Here is a 19,676-nt window from a genome sequence, read left to right as displayed (position 1 = left end):
CGTTCCCTCCCTGCCGGGCTCGGTGACCCCATCGGTCGTGGCCTAGTGCCCCGTTGTTCCCAGGCCGTGTCCCCCGGCCCGTGCCAGCCCCCACCATGGCGCACCTCCTGGGCCACCGCGGCTGCATGGAGAGCCTGCGGGCCGACCTGCGGGACCTGCAGGCCGCCATCGCCGACGTGGGCTCCCGGGCCGGCGCCGTGCGCTTCCCCTCCTGGAAGTTCCCCGACAAGGTGTCCTGCGAGCTGGACATGGCGGTGCTGCTGCAGCGCTACAGGCACAGCGACAGCCAGCCCGAGTTCAGCCAGCACGCACACGTGGTGCTGCTGGAGCTGCTCATAGACAGGTGAGAGGCCCCGGGCACCCCTGAGCGGCTCCTGGCCCGCGGGGAAGGGGGGCTGTGTGCCTGACGTGCTGAGCTTATCCAAGTCCCGGTGAAGGTTTTGGGCACCTCAGCACAGGAAGAGCTTAAAGCTGTTAGAGAGCGTCCAAATGAGGGCTGAGAGGGTGGTGAAGGGCTGAGGGTGAGAGCACTTGGGTCTGTTCAGCTGGAACAGAGAAGACGGAGGTCAGACCTCACCGGGGCTGCAGCTCCTCCCGGGAAACAGCTCGGATGTCTGTGATCAGGGGTGGGATTCAAAGGAATGGCTGGAACTGTGCCAGGGAGCTTTAGCCCGGATATCAGGAAAAGGTTCTTCTCCCAGAGGGTGCTCAGGCACTGAACAGGTTCCTTAGGGAATGATCACAGAATCAGCTGCGTTGGAAAAGACCTTGGAGATCATCAAGTCCAAGCTATGACATAACAGCACCTTATCAATGAAACCGTAGCACCAAGTGCCACATCACGGCCCAAAGGCTGCCAGAGCTCCAGGAGCCTTTGGACAATGCTCTCAGGCACAGGATGGGATTGTTGGGGTGTCTGTGCAGGGTCAGGAGTTGGACTGGATGATCCCTGGGTCCCTTCCAGCTCAGGATATCCCATGATTTTATGAAGTCTTTTGGATGCTTTGTTCCCCATGTATTTCCATGATGAGCAGTTCCAGCACCTTGGCCTCATGCCCTGCTGAGCTTTAAAACCCAACTCCTTTCCCCGCTTAGAGCTCCCAGCACAAACTGGCCACGAAGAAGCGGAGCCAGACATGCTCCACCCCGGAGCTGAGGTGGAGCAGATGGGACAAGCTTGTTAAACTGGCTCCCAAAACCTTGGAAACACTCGGACACAGCTGCATCGACAGCCCTGGGAGGCCAAAGCCCCTTCTGCAGTCTGGGTGAAATAAATACAGCTCTGGTTTAAAAGATAAGCCGTTCCCACTGAGCTGTTGGCCCTGAGAGTCAGGATTCGCAGAAGCATGGGTGCCCCAAATCTTTGGGGGGAGCTTAATCACAGCCTCTTGGAAGTGGCTGCTCCATGGAGTGATCCATGCCTGGGGAGTCCCGGGAGGGGAGCATCCTCCTGCATCACACCGCCTTTGTCCGGGTGATGGGAGGGGGCGACCTCCCTGCCCCAGCTCCAATTCCCAGCTGCCCGTTGCTCCAAGGTGTGTTTTCCCATCGGGACAGGCTGCTGCTGCTGCTGCAGAGCTTCACCGCGTACGCAGAGACGGTGCTGAGCGGGCAGGCGGTGCCGCCGGCGCGGGGCCTGGGGCCCGGCATGTCCGCGGGGCTCACGGCCAGGACCTTCTGGAGCACCATGCTGAAACTCGGGGCCTTCTGCCAGCAGCTCCGGGACGAGGTGGGACATTTGGGGACGTCCGGTGAGCCGAGTCGCTCCCCTCCCCCCAGGATTTGGATCGTGGTCCTTCCCAACACCCTGTGGCCACGCCAGATGTGCGTGCACCCTTTGAGTGCTGGCCCCCGCGTCACACATCTGTCCCCTCCCAGCCTGAGTCCCTTCCCTACACCCCTCCCAGCAGTGCCACTGCATCCATCCTGCTCCAGGATCTCGGGATGAGTGAGCTGGGCTGCCTCTAGAGCTTGGAAAATATTCTTGTGCCAAAATGCTGCAGCTCTGCTGATCCCACTGTGGATCTGAGCTGCCTCAAGACGGTGAAATAATTGGTGGTAAAAAACAACCTCTCCTGCATTTTATTTTCCCCAAAATGATCTTTCTCATGGAAAAGTCTTACAACAATCCACGTGGCAAAACCAGGAGGCAGTGCAGGGGGTGGGAAAGAAGGGATGGTGGGGAGTTGGGGAGTAGGTTTTGCTGCTGAGGCTTCCCCTTGGTCACTGTCCCTTGCCTGCATTGCTGTCCGATCTCCACACCTGATTTAGGCTTTTGTGGGTCATTTCCACTTTGATCTGGGCTCTGGTTTTGTTCTGTGCTGTCTCCCTCAGGAGAAGGATTGCAGGTGGGAGATCCTCACACAGCAATCCACTCCCCCCTCTGCTCCCCAGACTGAGAAATATCGAAAGGAGCACCTGAAACACTTCTTGCCGGATGTTTTGGAGTCAGGAGGTGCCCCAGAGGCTGCCCCGTCCACTTCTGTGTGCCCGTGCCCAAGTGTCCACGTGCTGGGCAGCTCAAGGAGCTCCCAGCCCAGGGCTGGCCCCAGCCTGGCTCAGAGCACCAGCAGTGTCTCCACACAGACCCCAGGGTCACCCTTGGGTTCCTGTGACACCTGCTCCAGCGCCCAGGCCAGCCTCCATGAGGTGACCAGAGCCATCACCAGCATCTGTCAGAGCCAGAACATCCCTTCAGCTCTCAGCAAATTCCAGGAGGTGCTGGAGGACAGCGCAGGGAGAAGGAACCTCTCTGCAAAAGACGTGAGCTACTGGGCCTCGGAGCAGAGCAAGGACCTCTCCCGGATCAACAAACACCTCCAGGGGCTGCTGCAGCAGGTGAACCCCCTGAAGGCTGAGCTGGAAGAGACAGGCAAACAGAACAAGAAGCTGCAGAAACAGGTTGAGGACTTTTCCAGGAAGCTGCAGGCAGAGAAGGACACCCAAGCAGAGCAGCAGAGGAAGGCTGAGCAGAGCCTGAAAGCCAAGGTCAAGGAGCATTCCGAGGCTGTGGCCAGGCTGGAGCAGGACAAGGACGACCTCCGGAGAGGTACACAGCTGCTGCCAGCATCCCCTCCCAGGCTCGGGGGCATTGCAGAACAGAGTCCATGGCCAAATTCTGGCCCCACCACAACCAGCAGGGCTTTTTGTAGGTGCTGAGGAATTTTCCCTGCTGTGAGGCTAATCCTGGGCAGTGGGAGCTGGTTGTCTGTGTCCTATCACTGCCTCCTCCCCGGTAGCACAACACAATCACTGGATGAAAACACTTTAGTGTGGTTGTTTGCTGCCCCTTGGTTTAGGGTTTTTTTTAAGGAATTGATTACTGAGAGGGGTTTTGTGCTTGTTCAGGAGCTCTTCTGCTGGAGGAGCAACTCTTGGCTGTGAAGAAGGAGCTGGCAGCGAAGCAGATGGCTGTGCAGGAGCTGGGTAAGGGGCTCACCCATCTCTGCCCTCACCCTGGCCTCATGGCTGTTTCGTACCCATGTAGCCCCCAGCAGCCCCGAGACTGGGCTGTAGAGCTGGTGGGGATGGGCAGAGGATGGGCCTCCTTCACAGCAGCACCCCAACATCACTCAGTGCCACAGTGGGCTGATGCTGGTGGAGGTTTGGGGGGTCACAGGCCTCCTGTCAGATCTGCCTCCCTTTGCCAGGGCCTGTGGAGGGCATGGGGTGGCCCTGAACCACAGAATGATGGACTGGTTTGGATGGGCAGAGACATTAAAGCCCATCCCATTTCATCCCTTGCCATGGGCAGGGACACCTCCCACTGCCCTAGGCTGCTCCAAGCCCCATCCAGCCTGGCCTTGGACATTCCCAGGGATCCAGGGATACCCACAGCTGCTCTGGGCACCCTGTTCCAGGGCCTGCCCACCGTCCCAGGGAACAATTCCTTCCCAATATCCCATCCATCCCTGCCCTCTGGCAGCACGAAGCCATTCCCCCTTGTTCTGTCACTCCAGGCCCTTGTCCCAAGTCCCTCTCCAACTCTTTTGGAGCCCCTCTGGGCATTGGAAAGGGTTCTTAAGTTCTCTCTGGAGCCTTCTCTTCTTCAGGCTGAACATGCCCATCCCTCTCATCACCTCCATGGTCCTCCAGCTTCTTGCCCGTGCCCAGCCTGGGCCACGGTGTCTGTGTCTCCACAGAGCTCTCCAAGACCACCTTGCTGGAGGAGATAACGACCACCATGGTGGCCCGGAGCCAGGTGTTGGAGTTGGAGGAGAAGGTACAGGTACTAACAGGTCAGAGGGACAGCCTGGACCAGGAGCTGAGTGCCACCAGCATGCAGCTGGAGAAGGAGAAGGTCCGTGTGGAGAGCATGTCCCGGCACGAGGAGGTACGGCTGGCTCCGGAGCAGTGGGAACAGCTGAGCTGCTGCTGAGTGTCAGGGCTGTGGGGAATGGGTGCCACGGCCCCACAGAGGCTCACCCCCCCAACACAGTCCCTGCAGGCTAAGCAGAGGACCCTGCTGCAGCAGCTGGACAGCCTGGACCAGGAGCGTGAGGAGCTGCAGGCCAGCCTGGGAGAGGCCGAGGAGGACAAGGCCCGGCTGGCGGAGCAGCTGGAGCAGAGCCAGGAGCAGAGTGGGAAACAGCTCCACGCACAGCAGGTGACTGCTGGTACCCAGGTGTGGGACACAGCCTGTGCCACGGGGCTGTCAGAGCCACACACTGCCCTGTCCCACAGCCACAGCCAGAGCTTTCCCCGGAGGGATATTCTGGGACCTAGGGTGACATTGTCACATGGCCACGTCCTCAGGGGATTCCCTGGGGAAGAGCCCTCTCCCTCCACCCAGTGCCAGACGAGTCTCTGGTTGAGTCAGGGCAGACGGGAGCAGCAGAAAGGAACATCTTGAGGTGCCTCCACATCTTCAGTGTTCTGTTCTTGGACACCTGGACATGCTCCACACTTCATGGTTGGTGCCCCTGCTTCCAGCACACACAGGGATCTCACAGCTAACACCCTGCACGTTGTCACTGTCCACTTCCCACTGCCACAGGACATCCTTTTTATCAGGGAAGGGTGGGAGCTTTCCATGAGGGGCTGAGTCCTCACTCTTGCAAACTTCATCTCCTCCCTGCTGTGCCATGCAGGAGCTGCTGGACAAGCTGCAGCAGGAGAAGCTGGCACTGGAGCAATCCATCCTGGAGCTGCAGGCAAACACATCCCGGCTGGAGGAACAGGCACAGGAGCTGAGGGAGCGGGAAAGGCTCCTGGTGTTCTTCCCTGATCTCCACGTCCCCACTGAGATGCAGTTTGAGAGTAAGGGAGCAGATGGCAGCACAGAGGGTTTGTGCCTTGGGGTCTCCAGAGCTCCCGGGGGATCCTGCTGGCCCCAGACACTCCATTTGTCCCACTGATATCCAGGAAGGGGCGAACCTGTGACCATCCCAATGTGCTTCCCTGCATGGATGCTGTGCATCCCATGTCTGGGCCACGATATACGGCAGGACCAGGACATGGCACAGCTTCCTTTGCCCCCAGGGCTTGGGGTCCCAGCTGCCACTTCCTGGGCTGTGCCGGTGCTCCCTGCCCGGGGCAGGCTCCTTTCCTTGGCAGGCAGGAGGGGTGCCCACGCCTCTGAGCAGGCAGGCAGCAGCAGCAGCCTGGGTTCTGTTGGATTTTGTTTGCAGGCAGCGGGAACTTGACAGAGGACATGGAGAGGCAGCTCCAGGCCAACACCATCCGGATCGAGGTGCTGCAGCGGGAGAACGTGCAGCTCCAGGCGCTGCTTGCCAAGGTGAAGGCAGCAGCTGAGCAGGGCGTGCTCAAGGTGAGCTGGGTGCCACAGGGGTGGGTGCTGTGTACCCCAAAACCACCCCGTGGCCCCCAGACATCCTCTGGGGACCCCAGCAGGGCCAAGCCCAGGCTCCACATGCTGCTGGGAGGTCGCTCTGGTTTAACTTGTGTTGCCTGAAGTGCTCAGGGCTGGTTCCAGCTCCTTTCCCTCACTGTGGCCATTGTGCCACCAGCTGCGGTGGCCGATGGATGTGACTGGAGCTGAAGCTGGTGGGGGGAAATTTCACCTCCTCTTCCCTTCCCCAGCTCGTCCCACAGGCCCAGCTGGGGTCCCAGCTCCACAGGGAGGCTGGCAGGCAGGACACTGGGTGAGTAGGAACCCAGAGAAAGGGGCTGGGGGCGGGTTCCCTGCTCTTCCTCCCCTTTAACTGCTCCCACCCCGCAGGTGGCTCAGCAGGGGAAGCAGCAGGGACAGCACAGGGATGCTGGGATGCATTGACAAAGCCTGGCAGGGAGCTCCCAGCAGCCAACACTCCAGGCAGCTCCGGGCAAAGCCCACAGTCCAGGCCAAACCCTGCCTAACGTTGCCGGTGCGACGCCTGGGGCTTGGCCTCTCCCCACACCACAGCCGGGTTCACCGCAAATAAACATGCATCCGTCTCAATTTCCTAACAGAGAAACTGTGTTCCACCAGCAGCCACCTGCCCTGCCCAGGGGACCTCATTACCAGTTCCTTGTGCGCCAGGAAGGCGCATTCCCTTGGGAAACTTGGGCTCTGCCTGGTTCCTTGGGGAGCTGCTCCTGGGACCTTCCTGGGCACTGAAGCTCAGTCACCCTTGGCTACACTGCTGCTGGAGTCCCCAGAAGAGCCCTGGGCTGATGCCAGGGCATAGCATGTCATAACTCCTGCCAGGAACAGTTCCCAAGAGGAAACTGGGATGTGGCCACACTTGGAAGAGGAAAGCAGAGCTGGCCTGGGATGAGAGTAGTCCGAGCCACCTTTAGTCCACCAGCACAGCCACAACCTGGCAAAGTCATTCCCCCCTCCATGAGCACCCAGAGGGGCTGGGAATCACCGAGTCATGGGTGGCCCTGACCTCTGAGCTGCCTCCCCAGCATTATGAGCCCTGTGCAAGCCCCACACAAACCACACAGCCAGTCCTTGCTCCACGTTTAATAGGGATGGACATGTGCCGTGTTGCAGCCCGTGGGGCAGGACCTGGGCAGGACCCACGGCGTGTCCCCCATCACCATGTTGGGTGAGCCAAGCCCTGTGTCGGCTCTGCAGCCAACTCATGCCATCCTTTCTAATAAGTTATTATAAATAAAGCGTCTGACCCCTGCCCTCCCATAATGAGGGCGTGAGTCACCCCACAGCCCTGCCAGCCCCAGCCCTGGCAGGTCTGTCACCCACCTCGCAGAGGGGCTGGCACCGCAGCCAGGCTCTGCCTATCCTGCCACGGCCACCAGCAAATAGACAAAAAACCCAAGTCGTAGAAAAATTGCTGTGAGCAGGGCAAGAGCTCAGCAGGACCAAGGCTCTGCCTGCCCCAGCCCCCACCCCATTACACCCATGGGTGCCCCAAATCTTCCCTCCCCAACACTGCCCCTCTGGACCCCCCACCCCTCTACTCCCACCTGGCAGGAGAGTCCCGAGTCCTTCCCTCTCCGAAGTCTGGGCACTGTGACAGGCACAGCCACAGCAACCCTGCTCCGGCAGCAAGCGCCGCTTGCCGGGCACCCCCTGTCCCCATCCCTGTCCCTGGAGCAGCCGAGGATCTGTCCCTGGAGTGTGTCCTCGGGCCAGCTAGCTGTCCGTGCAGCAGTTCCCTGCAAAGGAAGACAGAGAGCCTTGGCACAGGGAGCCTGGCAGGCTCCAGGTCCTCACCAGCCCGTGCCCCAGGGTCAGCGGGGGCTCGGCTGGACGCCAGGGCAGTTCTCACCCAGGATGTTGCGCTTGCACAGAGGGCAGGTCTGCTGCAGCAGGAGCCAGGGATCCACACAGTCCCGGTGGAACTCATGGGAGCAGGGCAGCACCCGCAGCCACTGCCAGCAGGGAAGTGAGGGCACGTGTGAGCACAGCTGGGTGGCAGGGACACAGCCCAGACCCCGGCCAGCGACCAGCAGTTTAGCCCAGAGTGGGTTCCAGTCCGCCCAGTCCCACCTGGCTCTTGTAGAACTGGTCCAGGCAGACAGCACAGCTGTCGATCTCACAGGCCCGGCTCCGGGGCAGCTTCCTGGGATGGTAGCGCCGGGTTTTCAGCGCCAACAGCCGCCGCCGGATGTGCTGCTTCAGGTCCAGCTGTGGGGGCAGAGCCGAGGGTCAGAGCCCACGCCACAAGCCCGGGTACGGCGCACAGCAGAGACATTCCCACATTCCCACCTCGGCGTCCCGCTCCGACAGGTCCTGCCGCGACTGGCGCTGGGCCTGCACCATGACGCCGGTGCAGAGCAGCAGGGCGATCAGCAGGATGGTGTTCCACAGCTGCTGCAGGTACTTCTGTGGGGACAGGGAGGTGGGGATGGCAGCCGGGGACCCGGCCCCGCTCCCAGCCCCGCTCCCGGCCCCAGCGGAGCCCCAGCACCGTACCTGGACCTGCGAGCTGCTCTCCCCGGGGCAGATGACCCCCTGCCACTCCCCATAGAGGCCCCCTCGGGACAGGCCACAGGTGGACCACAGCGTGAGGGTCACTCCCTGCAAGGCAGGACACAGCATGGCTGATGGCCACAGCAGGGTCCAGCGATGCGAGAACACGTGTCCCTCCTCCCCCTCCACGGGAGGAGGAACAGTGCTGCCAGCTGCCCTGTTCCCACTGGATCCTTTCCCTTCCCTGCTCCCTGCAGCTGCCTCCCCTGGATCAGGGAAGTTTGGCTGGGCCAAACAGTCCACTGCTCTCCCACTGGCAGAAAGAGGAAGAGGAGGACAGACAAACATACCAGGTTCTCCAGCAGCACTGCCTGGTACGTGATCTTTGCCGTAGCCCGGAGCCCACTGTGAGCAGAGAGAAAAGTGTCAGTTCCATTGACACAGCAGGATCCAGGCACAGCTCCCCAGTGCCAGGGAGCACCCCCTCCCCACAGGGATGGGCAGTGACCAAGGGGGACCCGAGAACACAGAGGGGAGGTGACAGCAAGACACTTCCTCCCCAGCTGTGTCCAGCCCTCAGTGACCCTGCACAGGGCTCTTCCTCCCAACCTTGTGCCTCAGTTTCCCCATGTGTGACACTATGGCAGCAATCCCAATGTCCCACATGTCAGGAGGATTGACAGGGTCCCACTGCTGCTGGTGGTGAGAAGAAACACCCACAGAGATTGTGGGGATGCCAGTGCCACGATGAGAACCAGCCAGTCTGGATAAATTCTACTGAAAGTCCTAAAGCTCTTGGCTGAGGCCACTGTCACACCTGCCATCACTTGGGAAGCCAAGGAAGGGCTACAGCCCTGGGGAAGGGCTGGATCTGACCCAGATCACCCCTGGAAATGCATCTCAACCCCAGCTGGCCTTGACATGGTGGAACACCATCCCAGCAAACATGATGGGCTGAGTGAGAGACCCCCAGGGCAGTCCTGGGGCGTCACAGCCTGCTGAGGGACAAGGCAAGGACAAGGCAGCGACAAGCAGGGTCCAGGCAGGGCCAGCCCTCCCACGCTCCAGCCCGTACCGCAGCAGCGCTCCCAGCAGCCTGGTGACGTTGTCCGAGGACTGGATGACGATGACGGGCTTGGCCAGCAGCTGGGATACGTCCAGCTGCACCGGGAGGGAAGCGGAGCCATCAGCGGGGCACGGTCCCCGCCCGGCCCCGCCGCCAGCACTGCCCTACCTCACGGATGGCGTTCTGGTTCAGCGCCAGGATAAGCAGCGCCGAGGCCCCCAGCACCAGGGCTCGCTTCATCTGCAGGGACAGTGGGGACATGATCAGGGGACAGCGAGGCTGTGTCCCCGGCAAGCTCCTGTCCCGCTGCAGGAAGCACTCAGCAACTCTTTGCCAGGGTGAAGGGTCACAAGGGACCCAAGAGGGATCAGAAGCTGTCAGAGACTCCCAAGCGCAGACCAGGACCCCTGAGATCTGGCCAGGAGACACCCCAGGTGACACCCCTGCAGGTTTGTGACCTGCAAACACCATGGCAGCCCTCAGGCCAGGCAGAGGCTCACCTTGGTGACCACGGCAGTGGTGAAGGACTCCTCCTTGGCACCCCGGGGGCCCTCAGGCGGCTCCTCGGTGCCCACAGGCACCACCCCGATCCAGCTGTTGGCAGCGCCCAGCTCCGGCTCCACATCACCCACCTGCGGAGGTAACAAGGAGAGGAAGAGCTGGCATGGACCCCAAGGTTCAGGGCACCCCCAAAGCACCCCTTTGCCCCCCAAGGGTCCTGGGGAGCCAGGCATTGTGTGGGGTCAGGGCCAGCAGCTGGGGTAACGCAGGGAACGCTGCCTCTATGCCCCTGCCTGCACCCCCCCTCTGCTGCTGGCCACACCCGAGCAGTGCCTGCCCTGGTCAGTCCCCCAGCGTCTCCGGCCTCCCCACCAATCCCCCAGTGCGTCCCAAGGCCCTTCAGCTCCCGCTCCTCCCCTGCCTCATTCTTCTGCCAGTGCCCAAGGATTCACCCCAGCACCCCCTGGCTCACCGTGCCCACCGACCCCCCTTCCCTCCCACACCGACCACTGCCCCGCCAATGCCCACCGGTCCCGTCATGTCTCCCAGTTCCCACCGCTTTCCCCTCATCCCTGCCACCCCGCACCCACGTCCCCAACTCCGCACCCGGCAGCCCCTCAATGTCTCCCGGTGCGCCCCAGTCCCCACTGTTCCTCTCCCTCCCTCCCTCCCTCCCTGCCCCCCAATACCTCCAGTTCCCAGTGCTCCCCTCCCAACCGCTCTCCAGTGGCAGCAGCCCTCCCCCCCCAGCCCCATTCCCCGTTTCCCCGCGCTCACCAGCACCAGGCGGCCTTGGATCTCCATCTCCTCCCGCTCCCCCCGCGGGCCCCCCCGGCCCGGCCCGGCCCGGCCGCCCCCCGCTCCCAGCACGGCCCCGCGCAGCGTGTACGAGCCGCCGGGCACCGCGGCCGCGCTGCCGGCCCCGCTGCCGGCCCCGTCCCCGTCCGGCCCCGCCGCCCCGGGCTCCGCCACGGCCACCTCGACCCTCGCGGGGGTCGCGGGGCCCGACCCGGCCCGGCCGAGCGCCAGCAGCGGGGCGAGCAGGGCCGCCCGCACCGCCGCCATGGCTGCGCGCCCCGCGCCCCGCAGCGCCCCCTGCCGCCGGGGAGGACCCGCCGAGCCCCCACCGCCCGCAGGGGGAGCCCGAGAGCCCGCACCGGCATCGGGACAAGGGTCGGGATATGGACCGGGATAAGGACTGGGATAAGGACCGGGATAAGGACCGGGATAAGGACAGGGACAGGGATGGGGACCGGTACGGGGATCGGGACAAGGGTCGGGATAAGGACCGGGATAAGGACAGGGACAGCGATCGGGATGGGGACAGGGACAAGGGTCAGGATAAGGACAGGGACAGGGATCGGGATGGGGACCGGGACAAGGGTCGGGATAAGGACAGGGACAGGGGTTGGGATGGGGACCGGGACAAGGGTCGGGACAAGGACAGGGACAGGAACCAGTGCCAGGACAGGGACAGGGGTGCGGGGGATGGAGATGGGGATGGGGATGGAGATGCAGACCAGGATGAGGACAGAGAGCAGGAGAGGTACAGTGACAGGGAGCAGGGATCAAGACTGAGACAGGGACAAGGACCATGACCAAGATGGACACTGGGACAGAGCAGGGACAGAGACCAGGATGGGGACCAGGAAGAGGATGGGGACCAGGAGAGGGACAGCGACAGGGAATGGGACAGGATGGAGATCAAGACAGGGACAAGGGCTGAGGCTGGGATGGGAACCAGCACTGGGACAGGGATGGGGCAGGGACAAGGACAAGGATGAGGCCGGGATGGGAAGAGAAGCAGGAACCAGGTGGAAAACAGGAACAAGCAGAGGCACCAGAAGAACAAGAGGGAGTGGGACCAGCATGGGGACAAAGACCAGGACCAGGATCAGGATGGGAACAGGGAGAGGGACCAGGAGGACAGGAATCAGGAGTGAAGCAGGGGCAGGCAAGACAGGGACAAGGAGCTCGGGATGGAATGGGAACCAGCAGCAGGACAGGGACAGGGATGGATGCAGGGACCAGGAAACCAACTGTCACCAGGGGAGTGACAGACACAGGAACAGACACAGATATCACGTCCACCACATCCCCATGTGTGGATCCAGGGACACATTGGGACACAGGGACACATGTGCTCTGGGGGAAGAGGGACAGGGGCACACCCTCACCCCAGGGTGACAAGGGCACACCTGAGTGACATGGACACACACCAACACCCAAGTACCCCAAAATCCATCTGTCCCCCACACCGGACACCCCTCAACACCCTCAGCCTGGTGGGTGCCAGGCAGCCTCCAGTGCCACATCCTGATCCCTGGGTGCCCCATCCCGACCCCTGGGTGCAACATCCTGGCCCTGCTCTGGCCACGTGTGCCCAGCACATGTGCCTCTGGGGGATTTGCTGGCTGGATTAGCCTCGGCATGGGCCCAGGCTGACCTGCTTTTGGCAGGGGCCACACTGGGGACAGGACTCGTGGTTGTGGGACCCAGTTCCCATGGCTGCAGGGGGCTGTGGGATGGGTCTGGGTGTGTCCCCGTGTCCCTCCTGTCTCCATCCATGTTGTAAGTGCGGGGGTGTAATCACAGGGTGGGCACGGTCCCTCCTCCCACGGCCGCAGCCAAAGCCGGTTTAACCACATGGCAAAACATCCCGATTGCAACGGCTCCGGATGTGCCATAAACAACAGCCGGGAGCACAGCTGGTTCGGGAACCAGCCTGGAATGGTGAGCATGGATGTGCGGGACTCTGTGGATTTGGGGGGAACAGCAAAATGGATCCTGGGGATGGCTGCTGCCAGAGCTGCTCCACGGAGGGGACACACAAGGAGGGTGAATGGCTCTGTGGAGCATCCATAGGTTTGTGGGATCCGGATGGCTTCCTGAACACCTGCAGCTCCAGGGACACCTATGGGTCCACAGAATGTGGCTCCACAGGACATCTATGGGTCCCAGTTCCAAGAGACACATATGACTCCATGGCACATAAATGGCTCCTTGGGACATGCCCACATGGGACACAGATGGTTCTGTGGGACATCTACAGCCCCAAGGGACGTGTATGGTTTCGTGGGATGTTTCCATGGGTTATCCATGGACATGTATAACTTCATAGGGACACTCATGGGACATCCACAGCTCCATGGGACAAATATGGTTCCATAGCACATGCAGAGCTCTCTGGGACAATCATGTGTCCACATGGGGCATGGGGGTCTGTGTGACATCCACAGCTCCACTGGACACAGAGAGCCCCGTTGGCATCTTGCTCCTGATCCCCATCTTCCAATCACTGCACTTGAGCCCTGAGTCTGTCCCTGTCCCTTCTACCTGGCACCCTGCCCCAGTCCCTGCCCCACTTTCGATCCCTGTTCCCACCTCTGTCCCCTGTCCCCACCTCCCATCCCTGTCACTGTCCTCATCACTGTCCCTTCTCCCTGACACCTGCCCCATATCACCATCTCCCACCCCACGGCCACATCTCCCTCCAGACCCCAATGTCCTCCCACACCCCCTGTACCCCACTGCATCCCCCAAACTCTCACAGGGCCCCCACCCTCCTGTACACTCCATAACCACCAGAGCCCCTATACTCATGTCTCCCCTTGCCCCCCAAATCCCGCTGTTCCCAATGCCCCCCAAGGCCCCCTGTGCCCCCATAACCCCTATTCCCCATGTACTCCTGCCCCACATGTCCCCTATGGTCCCCAAATCCCCCTTGTCCCCCTATCGCCCACATCCCCCCAAGCCCCTCATACCCCCAAGGCCCTCTATGCCCCCATACTCCCCATACCCCTTAAGCATCCTCATGCCCCCATATCCCCTACAGGCCCCATACCCTCCCAAGTCCTCCATACTCCCCATATCACTTATAGCCCCCACAGTCCCCTGTAGTCCCCAAGCCCCCCGTGCCTCCTCATGCCCTCATATCCCCTATAGCCCCCATACCCCTCCATGCCCCCCATATCCCCCATGTCTCCCTGTGCCCCCAAATCCCGCATAGCTCCCATAACCCCCCAAGCCTCCCATACCCCCCTATAGTCCCCAAGCCCCTCTGTGCCCCCATATCCCCTATGCCTCCATCACCCCCCGCACCCCCCATCCCCCATCCCGGGCCGGCGGCGGGCGCTGACCGGGCGGGCAGGGGTCGGGCAGGGTCCAAGGCTACAGGGGTGGGCGGGGGGCCGGGCCGGGCCGGGCGGGGCGGGGGGCGGTCCCGGGGAGGTGCTCGGAGCCTTCCCGGCCGCCGGGGCCGGGCAGAGCCGCCCGCAGAGCACCATGAGCGGCCGCGTCGGGGACCTGAGCCCGCGGCAGGCGGAGGTGCTGGCCCAGGTGAGCTGGGACGGAGGGACCAGGGGCTGCGGGGGGACCGGGGCCAGGGCCGGGCTGTCCTCCCCGATGTGCGCCCGCATCCGCCACGGGACCGGCATCACCCCCACCCCAAACCCACCGGCAGCACTTCTGTTTACGGCCCCGGGGGGCTCCCAGCTCCCCACCGCACCCCAAACCCACCGGCATCGGCCCCGCTCCCGGCCCCGGGGGGCTCCCACCGCCTCCCCCAGCCCCCCCCATCCCGGACTCCAAACCCACCGGCATCACCCCCGCTCCGGAGGGCTCCGCACCCAAAACCTACCGGCTTCACCCCGATTTCTGGCCCCGGGGACGTCCCATCGCCTCCAGCCTCCACCCCGCCCCCTAAATCCGGCCCCGGGAGGTTCCGCTGCCTCCATCCCTCATCCCGGACCCCAAACACACGGGCCGAGCCCCACTGTGGCGCTGCCCACCAGGGCAGGACGGGCCCCGCTGGGTCCTGGGTGTCCTTCCGAGTGGACCACCCCGCTGGTGGGCCCACATCCCTCTCCCATCCTCCCCGGGACTTGGGAACCTCCTGCCTCACTGCCGGGCCCTTGGGATGGTGGTTGTCTGCCACCTCCATCCCACCCTGGACCCCACGCTCACGGGCTGAGACCCCCGTGGTGCTGCCCACCAGGGAAGGACCATCCCGGGTGTCCCACCAGACCGGGCACCGCCGAGCCCCATATTCTTCTTCCACCCTTCCCACGGGACTGGAAAACTTCCTCCCGTCACCGCCGTGATTGCGGGCCCGGGGACACCCAGAACTGGCGATTGTCACCCACCAGGGCCACCTCTGCCCGCCCCTCGTGTTTGGGTGCCAGCCGTTATCGGGGTTCAGTGCACCCCAACCACGAGGGCACCCCTGTGCCTTTATCTTATCGCTGCCTTTCAGACCCAGCCAAATTCCACAGGCGGGCGATGACCCCGCCGGGTGCCAGCACGGGGTGGGGGGGCAGAGGCAGGAGTGGGGCACGGAGCCCAAACCGTGCCCGGTGCCAGCCGTGCCCGGGGTGGGTGAGGGAGGCGAGTGGCCGAACCCGTTTGTCCACCACCACCACCGGCTTTGTCCCAGGGTGAAGGAGCTAATCCCGGGTTTAATTACCCCTAAATTCAGCGGGAGATAAGCTAATCAGGCTCATTAAGGGGAGGGCCTCGGCTGGTACGGAGATTTGAGCCGTAGCCTGGTTGGGGTGAGCGGGACCATGTGGAGAGCGGAGCCTGGGTCCCCCAAACCTCCCAGTCTTTCACCCCAATAGTTTCCTGCCTGTGCTAGCGGGCTGTGACCCACTGGGGGGGGGTCACAAACAGTGGGGGACACAGTGACCAACTCCACCACAAAGGCTGCCTCTGCTGGGGACTGGTCTGCTTGATCCCTCCCTGAGGGGACACCAAATCCCCCAGTCCTGCACCACAACACCCTCCTGTTTGTGTCACTGAAACAGGGACACTGCTGGTGACTGGCTTTATCCCAAGGATGCCATTGGTGGGGCCTGGTCTGCCTGGTGCATGCAGGACCCCCTCTGAGGGGGGGGTCCCTGAGATTTCCCAACCCCCCCCCTCCAGTCCTGCACCCTGACACCCTCCTGCCTGTGCCAAGGGGCTGTGACCCACTGGGCTGTCACTGGAGCAGGGGTACACACAGTGACGGCCTCCACCCATCCCAAAGGACACCCCTGGAGGGGACTGGTTCACCCACTCCCTGTGGGACATCCTGGGAGGAGTGGGGTGGTGACAGCCCACACTCACACCTTACGCAAGAGCTTGGGGGCACCTTGTGTTAGGGGACACCCAGAGCATGGCAGCTGGCCTGGGGACAGTCCCCTGCCAGGTGACCGCTGAACCCAGCTGGCTGCACGTGGGGCAGGGAGGGGGCACAGGGTGACCCTTCTCCCCTGGAAGAATGTCCCAGTACTGGCCGGCATGTTTTTGGGGGTACAAGGAAGGGACAAACTTCCAGCCTTGAGTTTTTTGGGGAGGATCAGGGATCCCTTTACCAACTGTCCCTCTTGTCCCCACAGTTCCGGGAGAAGCTGCAGGACGTGCTTCCCTCCCTACCCTCCCAGGACGACTATTTCCTCCTGAAATGGCTCCGAGGTAACCCCAGAGTGGGAGCAGCCCTGGCAGGGTGGGAGCCCCATGGGGCTGGCAGGGGCTTGAGCTCTCTGCTCTCTTGCAGCGCGTTCCTTCGACCTGCCCAAGGCAGAGGCAATGCTCCGCAAGGTGAGAGGGGCACCCTGCTTTTGGGGGGACCCTGCTGTGCTGGAACATACCTGGCATGGGATGCCCTGCCGTGAGCCACCGGCCCAGACAGGGGTTCCTGCCCACGGGCTTCACCTTGTCCCAAATCTCACCCTGGCCCGCTCTGCCCCTGCTGCAGCACATCGAGGTCCGCAAGCACATGGACGCCGACAACATCATCGCCTGGGAGCCACCTGAGGCGAGTGTCCCTGGCCTCCCGGGGGTGGCCCTGGAGGGGACCGTCCCCCTGAGTCCCCTGGTGGGTGTGTGAGGTGCCCTGAACCCCCCATGCTCCTGCAGGTGATTCGGAAGTACATGTCCGGAGGGCTGTGTGGCTACGACCGGGAGGGCAGCCCAGTGTGGTACGAGATCATCGGGCCGCTGGACGCCAAGGGGCTGCTGTTCTCCGCCTCCAAGCAGGACCTGATCAAGAACAAGTTCCGGGACTGTGAAGTGCTCCGGCGCGAGTGTGACCAGCAGAGCGAAAAGGTGTGAACCTGCCCAGCCTCTGCTGGCCCCAGCAGACTTGTGGGACCATGTCCGTGCCAGCTCCATGTGTCCACAACTGGTCTGCCCCTACCAGTCGTCATTTTCCCCAGCCTTATCAGCCCCTATCCTGTCCATTCCCTTCTATCCATGTTCCCTGCCAGCCCTATATGTGCATGTCCATTCCCACAACTCAAAGTCCTCCCCAGCCCCACATCTCCCCAGCTCCCCATCTCTGGTCCATTCTTACCAGACAATGTTCTCACTTGCCAGTCCTACAGGTCCATGTCCAGTTCATCTCCCTCAGCCCCACAAGTCCATGTCCTGTCCACCCCACCAGGGACCATGTCCCTGCCAACCCTGTATGTCCATCTCTGGTTCATCGTCTCACACCACAACTCTGCATCCTGCCCATCCCACCAGCCCATGTTCCTGCTGTTCCTCAGCCTGTGTCCCTCTCCCAGCTCCCATGATGCCCCTTCTCCCTACACCTAAACTTGGGAGGAGGCTCTGGCTGGGGTGGCCAGCCTGTTGGGGCCACCCCATCCCTGCACCTCCCCACGAATCCTGCCTGATCCTCCCCCTCCTCCCATCCCAGCTGGGCAAGAAGGTTGAGATGGTGATGATGGTGTACGACTGTGAGGGCCTGGGCCTGAAGCACCTCTGGAAGCCAGCTGTGGACACGTATGGGGAGGTGAGGGCTCCTGCCCACCCCACTTCCCGCTGGACCACAGGGGTCTGGGCTGACCCCTGGGATGATGCAGGAGCAGGTCCCTGCAGTGCCCTGCACCCTCCCCCCCTGTGTTCTGGGTGGGCTTCTGGTGGGTGCATGGCATGGGTGACCTGAGCTCCCCCCTCCTGCAGATCCTGGCCATGTTCGAGGAGAACTACCCTGAGTCCCTCAAGCGCCTCTTTATTGTGAAGGGTGAGTTCGGCCCCAGGGTCCCGCTCCCCTTATCCAGGTGCTGACACCCCCCCTAATGCCCCACTCTGCCCCCAGCCCCCAAGCTCTTCCCCGTGGCCTACAACCTGGTCAAGCACTTCCTGAGCGAGGACACGCGCAAGAAGGTCGTGGTGCTGGGATGTGAGTCCTGATCCTCCACGCGTCATCCCAAATGGGGGTGACACATCCCCCCACGGCTGTCATCCCACCCAGGGGGGATACTTCAACTCACAGCCCCCCAAACCTGCTGTCCTTCCCCCCAGCCAACTGGAAGGAGGTCCTGCAGAAGTACATCGACCCCGCACAGATCCCGGTGGAGTACGGGGGGACACTGACAGACCCTGATGGGGACCCCAAGTGCTCCAGCAAGGTAGGAGGAGTCCCCACTGGGTTCTTTAGGCGTGCTGGGCAGTTCTCCCACCCCCATATCCTCCATCTCTTCCAGATAAACTACGGGGGGGATGTGCCCTCGCATTACTACGTGCGGGACCAGCTGGCACAGAAGTACGAGCACTCGGTCGTGGTCAACCGGGGCTCATCCCACCAGGTCGAGTACGAGATCCTCTTCCCCGGCTGTGTCCTCAGGTGAGCGGCGGCTCTGCGCCGCGGGGAGCGGGTGACAGCCGCGGTGTCCCCACCCCGCCGCAGCACCGCCCCTGTGCCCTGCAGGTGGCAGTTCCGCTCCGAGGGCGCTGACATCGGCTTCGGGGTGTACCTGAAGACCAAGGTCGGGGAGCGGCAGCGGGCGGGCGACATGACCGAGGTGCTCCCCAACCAGCGCTACAACGCACACATGGTGCCCGAGGACGGCTCCCTCACCTGCTCCACGCCCGGCATTTGTGAGTGCTGAACCCTCCCCGGGGCGCTGCGGGGACCCCCGGGGCGTCCCCCGTGTCGCTGACACTCCCGTCCCCCCGCAGATGTCCTGCGCTTCGACAACACCTACAGCTTCCTCCACTCCAAGAAGGTGAGCTACAGCGTGGAGGTGCTGCTGCCCGACACTGCCTCTGCCCAGCAGATCCAGGGGGAGTCCCCCAGCCACAGCCCCTGAGCTCCCCCGGGCTGCACCGCGCCCCCAGCACGGCCCCACAGGAAGATGGAGCCGGGGCTGAGCCCCGGAGCTGCCGGACTGAGGCCGGGGCCGAGTGGGGCCGAGCGCCCGCAGCCCCCCCAAACTCTGTGCCTTACGGGGTCCTGCACCCACCGCTGCTGCTGCTGCTGCTGCTGCTGCCTGGGGTGGGGAGTAAAGGGATGGACTGATGGGGTCTGCTCCGGTTTGTGGCTCCCCGGCGCCAGAACTGCCCCCCTCAACCCTACAACCAGACCAGCTGCCCCCCGGCCCCTGAACTGCCCCCTCAGCCTCATAACGGCTTCCCCTAGCCCCTTAACTGTGCCCCCAGTGCCACAATTGCCCCCCCAGCCCCAGAACTGCCCCTGCTGCCCCCTCAGCCCCGTAACCGCCCCCTAGTACCATAACCACCCCAGCTGCCCCCAGCCACATAACTGTCTCCGCAGCCCCACAGGCGCCACGCCAGCCACGTAACTGTCCCTCCAGATCCGTAAGGAGCCCCTCAGCCCCACAATTTCCCTCCCAGCCCCACAGCTGTCCCCCAGCCCCGCCACTGTCGCCCCGTGCCCGCCGGTGACGCAAGGCCGCGGGGTCACGTACGCGGCCAGGCCCCGCCCCCGCCGCCATCCCGCGGCCCCGAGGGGCGGAGTCATGCAAATCTGCTCCCGAGTGGGCGTGGCGTTGTGAC

The 19,676-nt window shown here is 63.1% G+C and overlaps 4 protein-coding genes across 4 annotated transcripts; 3 read left to right on the top strand and 1 right to left on the bottom strand.

The window, feature by feature from the left end:
- The first annotated feature begins 28 nt into the window (after positions 1-28).
- LOC136298766 (coiled-coil domain-containing protein 157-like) lies at positions 29-347 on the top strand. The gene has a single exon (XM_066199740.1). It carries the CDS (start codon positions 96-98, stop codon positions 345-347), a length of 252 nt encoding a protein of 83 aa, XP_066055837.1. The 5' UTR covers positions 29-95.
- A 1,070-nt stretch (positions 348-1,417) lies between these two features.
- Positions 1,418-6,428, top strand: LOC136298927 (coiled-coil domain-containing protein 157-like). The gene is made up of 9 exons (XM_066200080.1): positions 1,418-1,729; positions 2,272-3,049; positions 3,349-3,426; positions 4,143-4,333; positions 4,448-4,606; positions 5,091-5,259; positions 5,631-5,770; positions 6,043-6,104; positions 6,182-6,428. Exons 1-9 carry the CDS (start codon positions 1,418-1,420, stop codon positions 6,381-6,383), a joined length of 2,091 nt encoding a protein of 696 aa, XP_066056177.1. The 3' UTR covers positions 6,384-6,428.
- RNF215 (ring finger protein 215) lies at positions 5,742-10,955 on the bottom strand. The gene is made up of 10 exons (XM_066199739.1): positions 10,668-10,955; positions 9,890-10,021; positions 9,558-9,629; positions 9,399-9,484; positions 8,674-8,728; positions 8,327-8,431; positions 8,120-8,236; positions 7,901-8,038; positions 7,680-7,782; positions 5,742-7,566 (listed from the first exon to the last, which is right to left on the bottom strand). The coding sequence occupies exons 1-10, from the start codon at positions 10,953-10,955 to the stop codon at positions 7,544-7,546; spliced, it is 1,119 nt and encodes a 372-aa protein (XP_066055836.1). The 3' UTR covers positions 5,742-7,543.
- Positions 10,956-14,148: 3,193 nt separating this feature from the next.
- On the top strand, positions 14,149-19,179 carry SEC14L2 (SEC14 like lipid binding 2). The gene is made up of 12 exons (XM_066199525.1): positions 14,149-14,228; positions 16,271-16,346; positions 16,429-16,472; positions 16,630-16,689; positions 16,791-16,979; positions 17,575-17,670; positions 17,841-17,901; positions 17,977-18,060; positions 18,183-18,289; positions 18,365-18,504; positions 18,589-18,758; positions 18,840-19,179. Exons 1-12 carry the CDS (start codon positions 14,175-14,177, stop codon positions 18,968-18,970), a joined length of 1,212 nt encoding a protein of 403 aa, XP_066055622.1. The 5' UTR covers positions 14,149-14,174; the 3' UTR covers positions 18,971-19,179.
- The last annotated feature ends 497 nt before the right edge of the window (positions 19,180-19,676 follow it).

This window comes from Chamaea fasciata, unplaced genomic scaffold (genome assembly GCF_029207755.1).
Source record: "Chamaea fasciata isolate MVZ Bird 193981 ecotype frontalis unplaced genomic scaffold, bChaFas1.0.hap1 SCAF_18, whole genome shotgun sequence".
NCBI lineage: Eukaryota > Metazoa > Chordata > Aves > Passeriformes > Sylviidae > Chamaea > Chamaea fasciata.
The sequence above is the reverse complement of the archived record's forward strand: the minus strand, read 5'-3'. Positions and strand labels throughout refer to the sequence as shown.

Coding starts and splice junctions, on each gene's coding strand:
- LOC136298927 (XM_066200080.1), top strand. CDS start 1,418: ATGCCTGGGGAGTCCCGGGAGGGGAGCATCCTCCTGCATCACACCGCC. Junction 4,334..4,447: donor GCATGTCCCGGCACGAGGAG/GTACGGCTGGCT, acceptor CAGTCCCTGCAG/GCTAAGCAGAGGACCCTGCT. Junction 6,105..6,181: donor GCTGGCAGGCAGGACACTGG/GTGAGTAGGAAC, acceptor CCCACCCCGCAG/GTGGCTCAGCAGGGGAAGCA.
- LOC136298766 (XM_066199740.1), top strand. CDS start 96: ATGGCGCACCTCCTGGGCCACCGCGGCTGCATGGAGAGCCTGCGGGCC.
- SEC14L2 (XM_066199525.1), top strand. CDS start 14,175: ATGAGCGGCCGCGTCGGGGACCTGAGCCCGCGGCAGGCGGAGGTGCTG. Junction 14,229..16,270: donor AGGCGGAGGTGCTGGCCCAG/GTGAGCTGGGAC, acceptor TTGTCCCCACAG/TTCCGGGAGAAGCTGCAGGA. Junction 18,061..18,182: donor GAAGGTCGTGGTGCTGGGAT/GTGAGTCCTGAT, acceptor CCTTCCCCCCAG/CCAACTGGAAGGAGGTCCTG.
- RNF215 (XM_066199739.1), bottom strand. CDS start 10,955: ATGGCGGCGGTGCGGGCGGCCCTGCTCGCCCCGCTGCTGGCGCTCGGC. Junction 8,729..9,398: donor CTGCTGGGAGCGCTGCTGCG/GTACGGGCTGGA, acceptor CTCTGCTCACAG/TGGGCTCCGGGCTACGGCAA. Junction 7,567..7,679: donor GTGCAAGCGCAACATCCTGG/GTGAGAACTGCC, acceptor CTTCCTTTGCAG/GGAACTGCTGCACGGACAGC.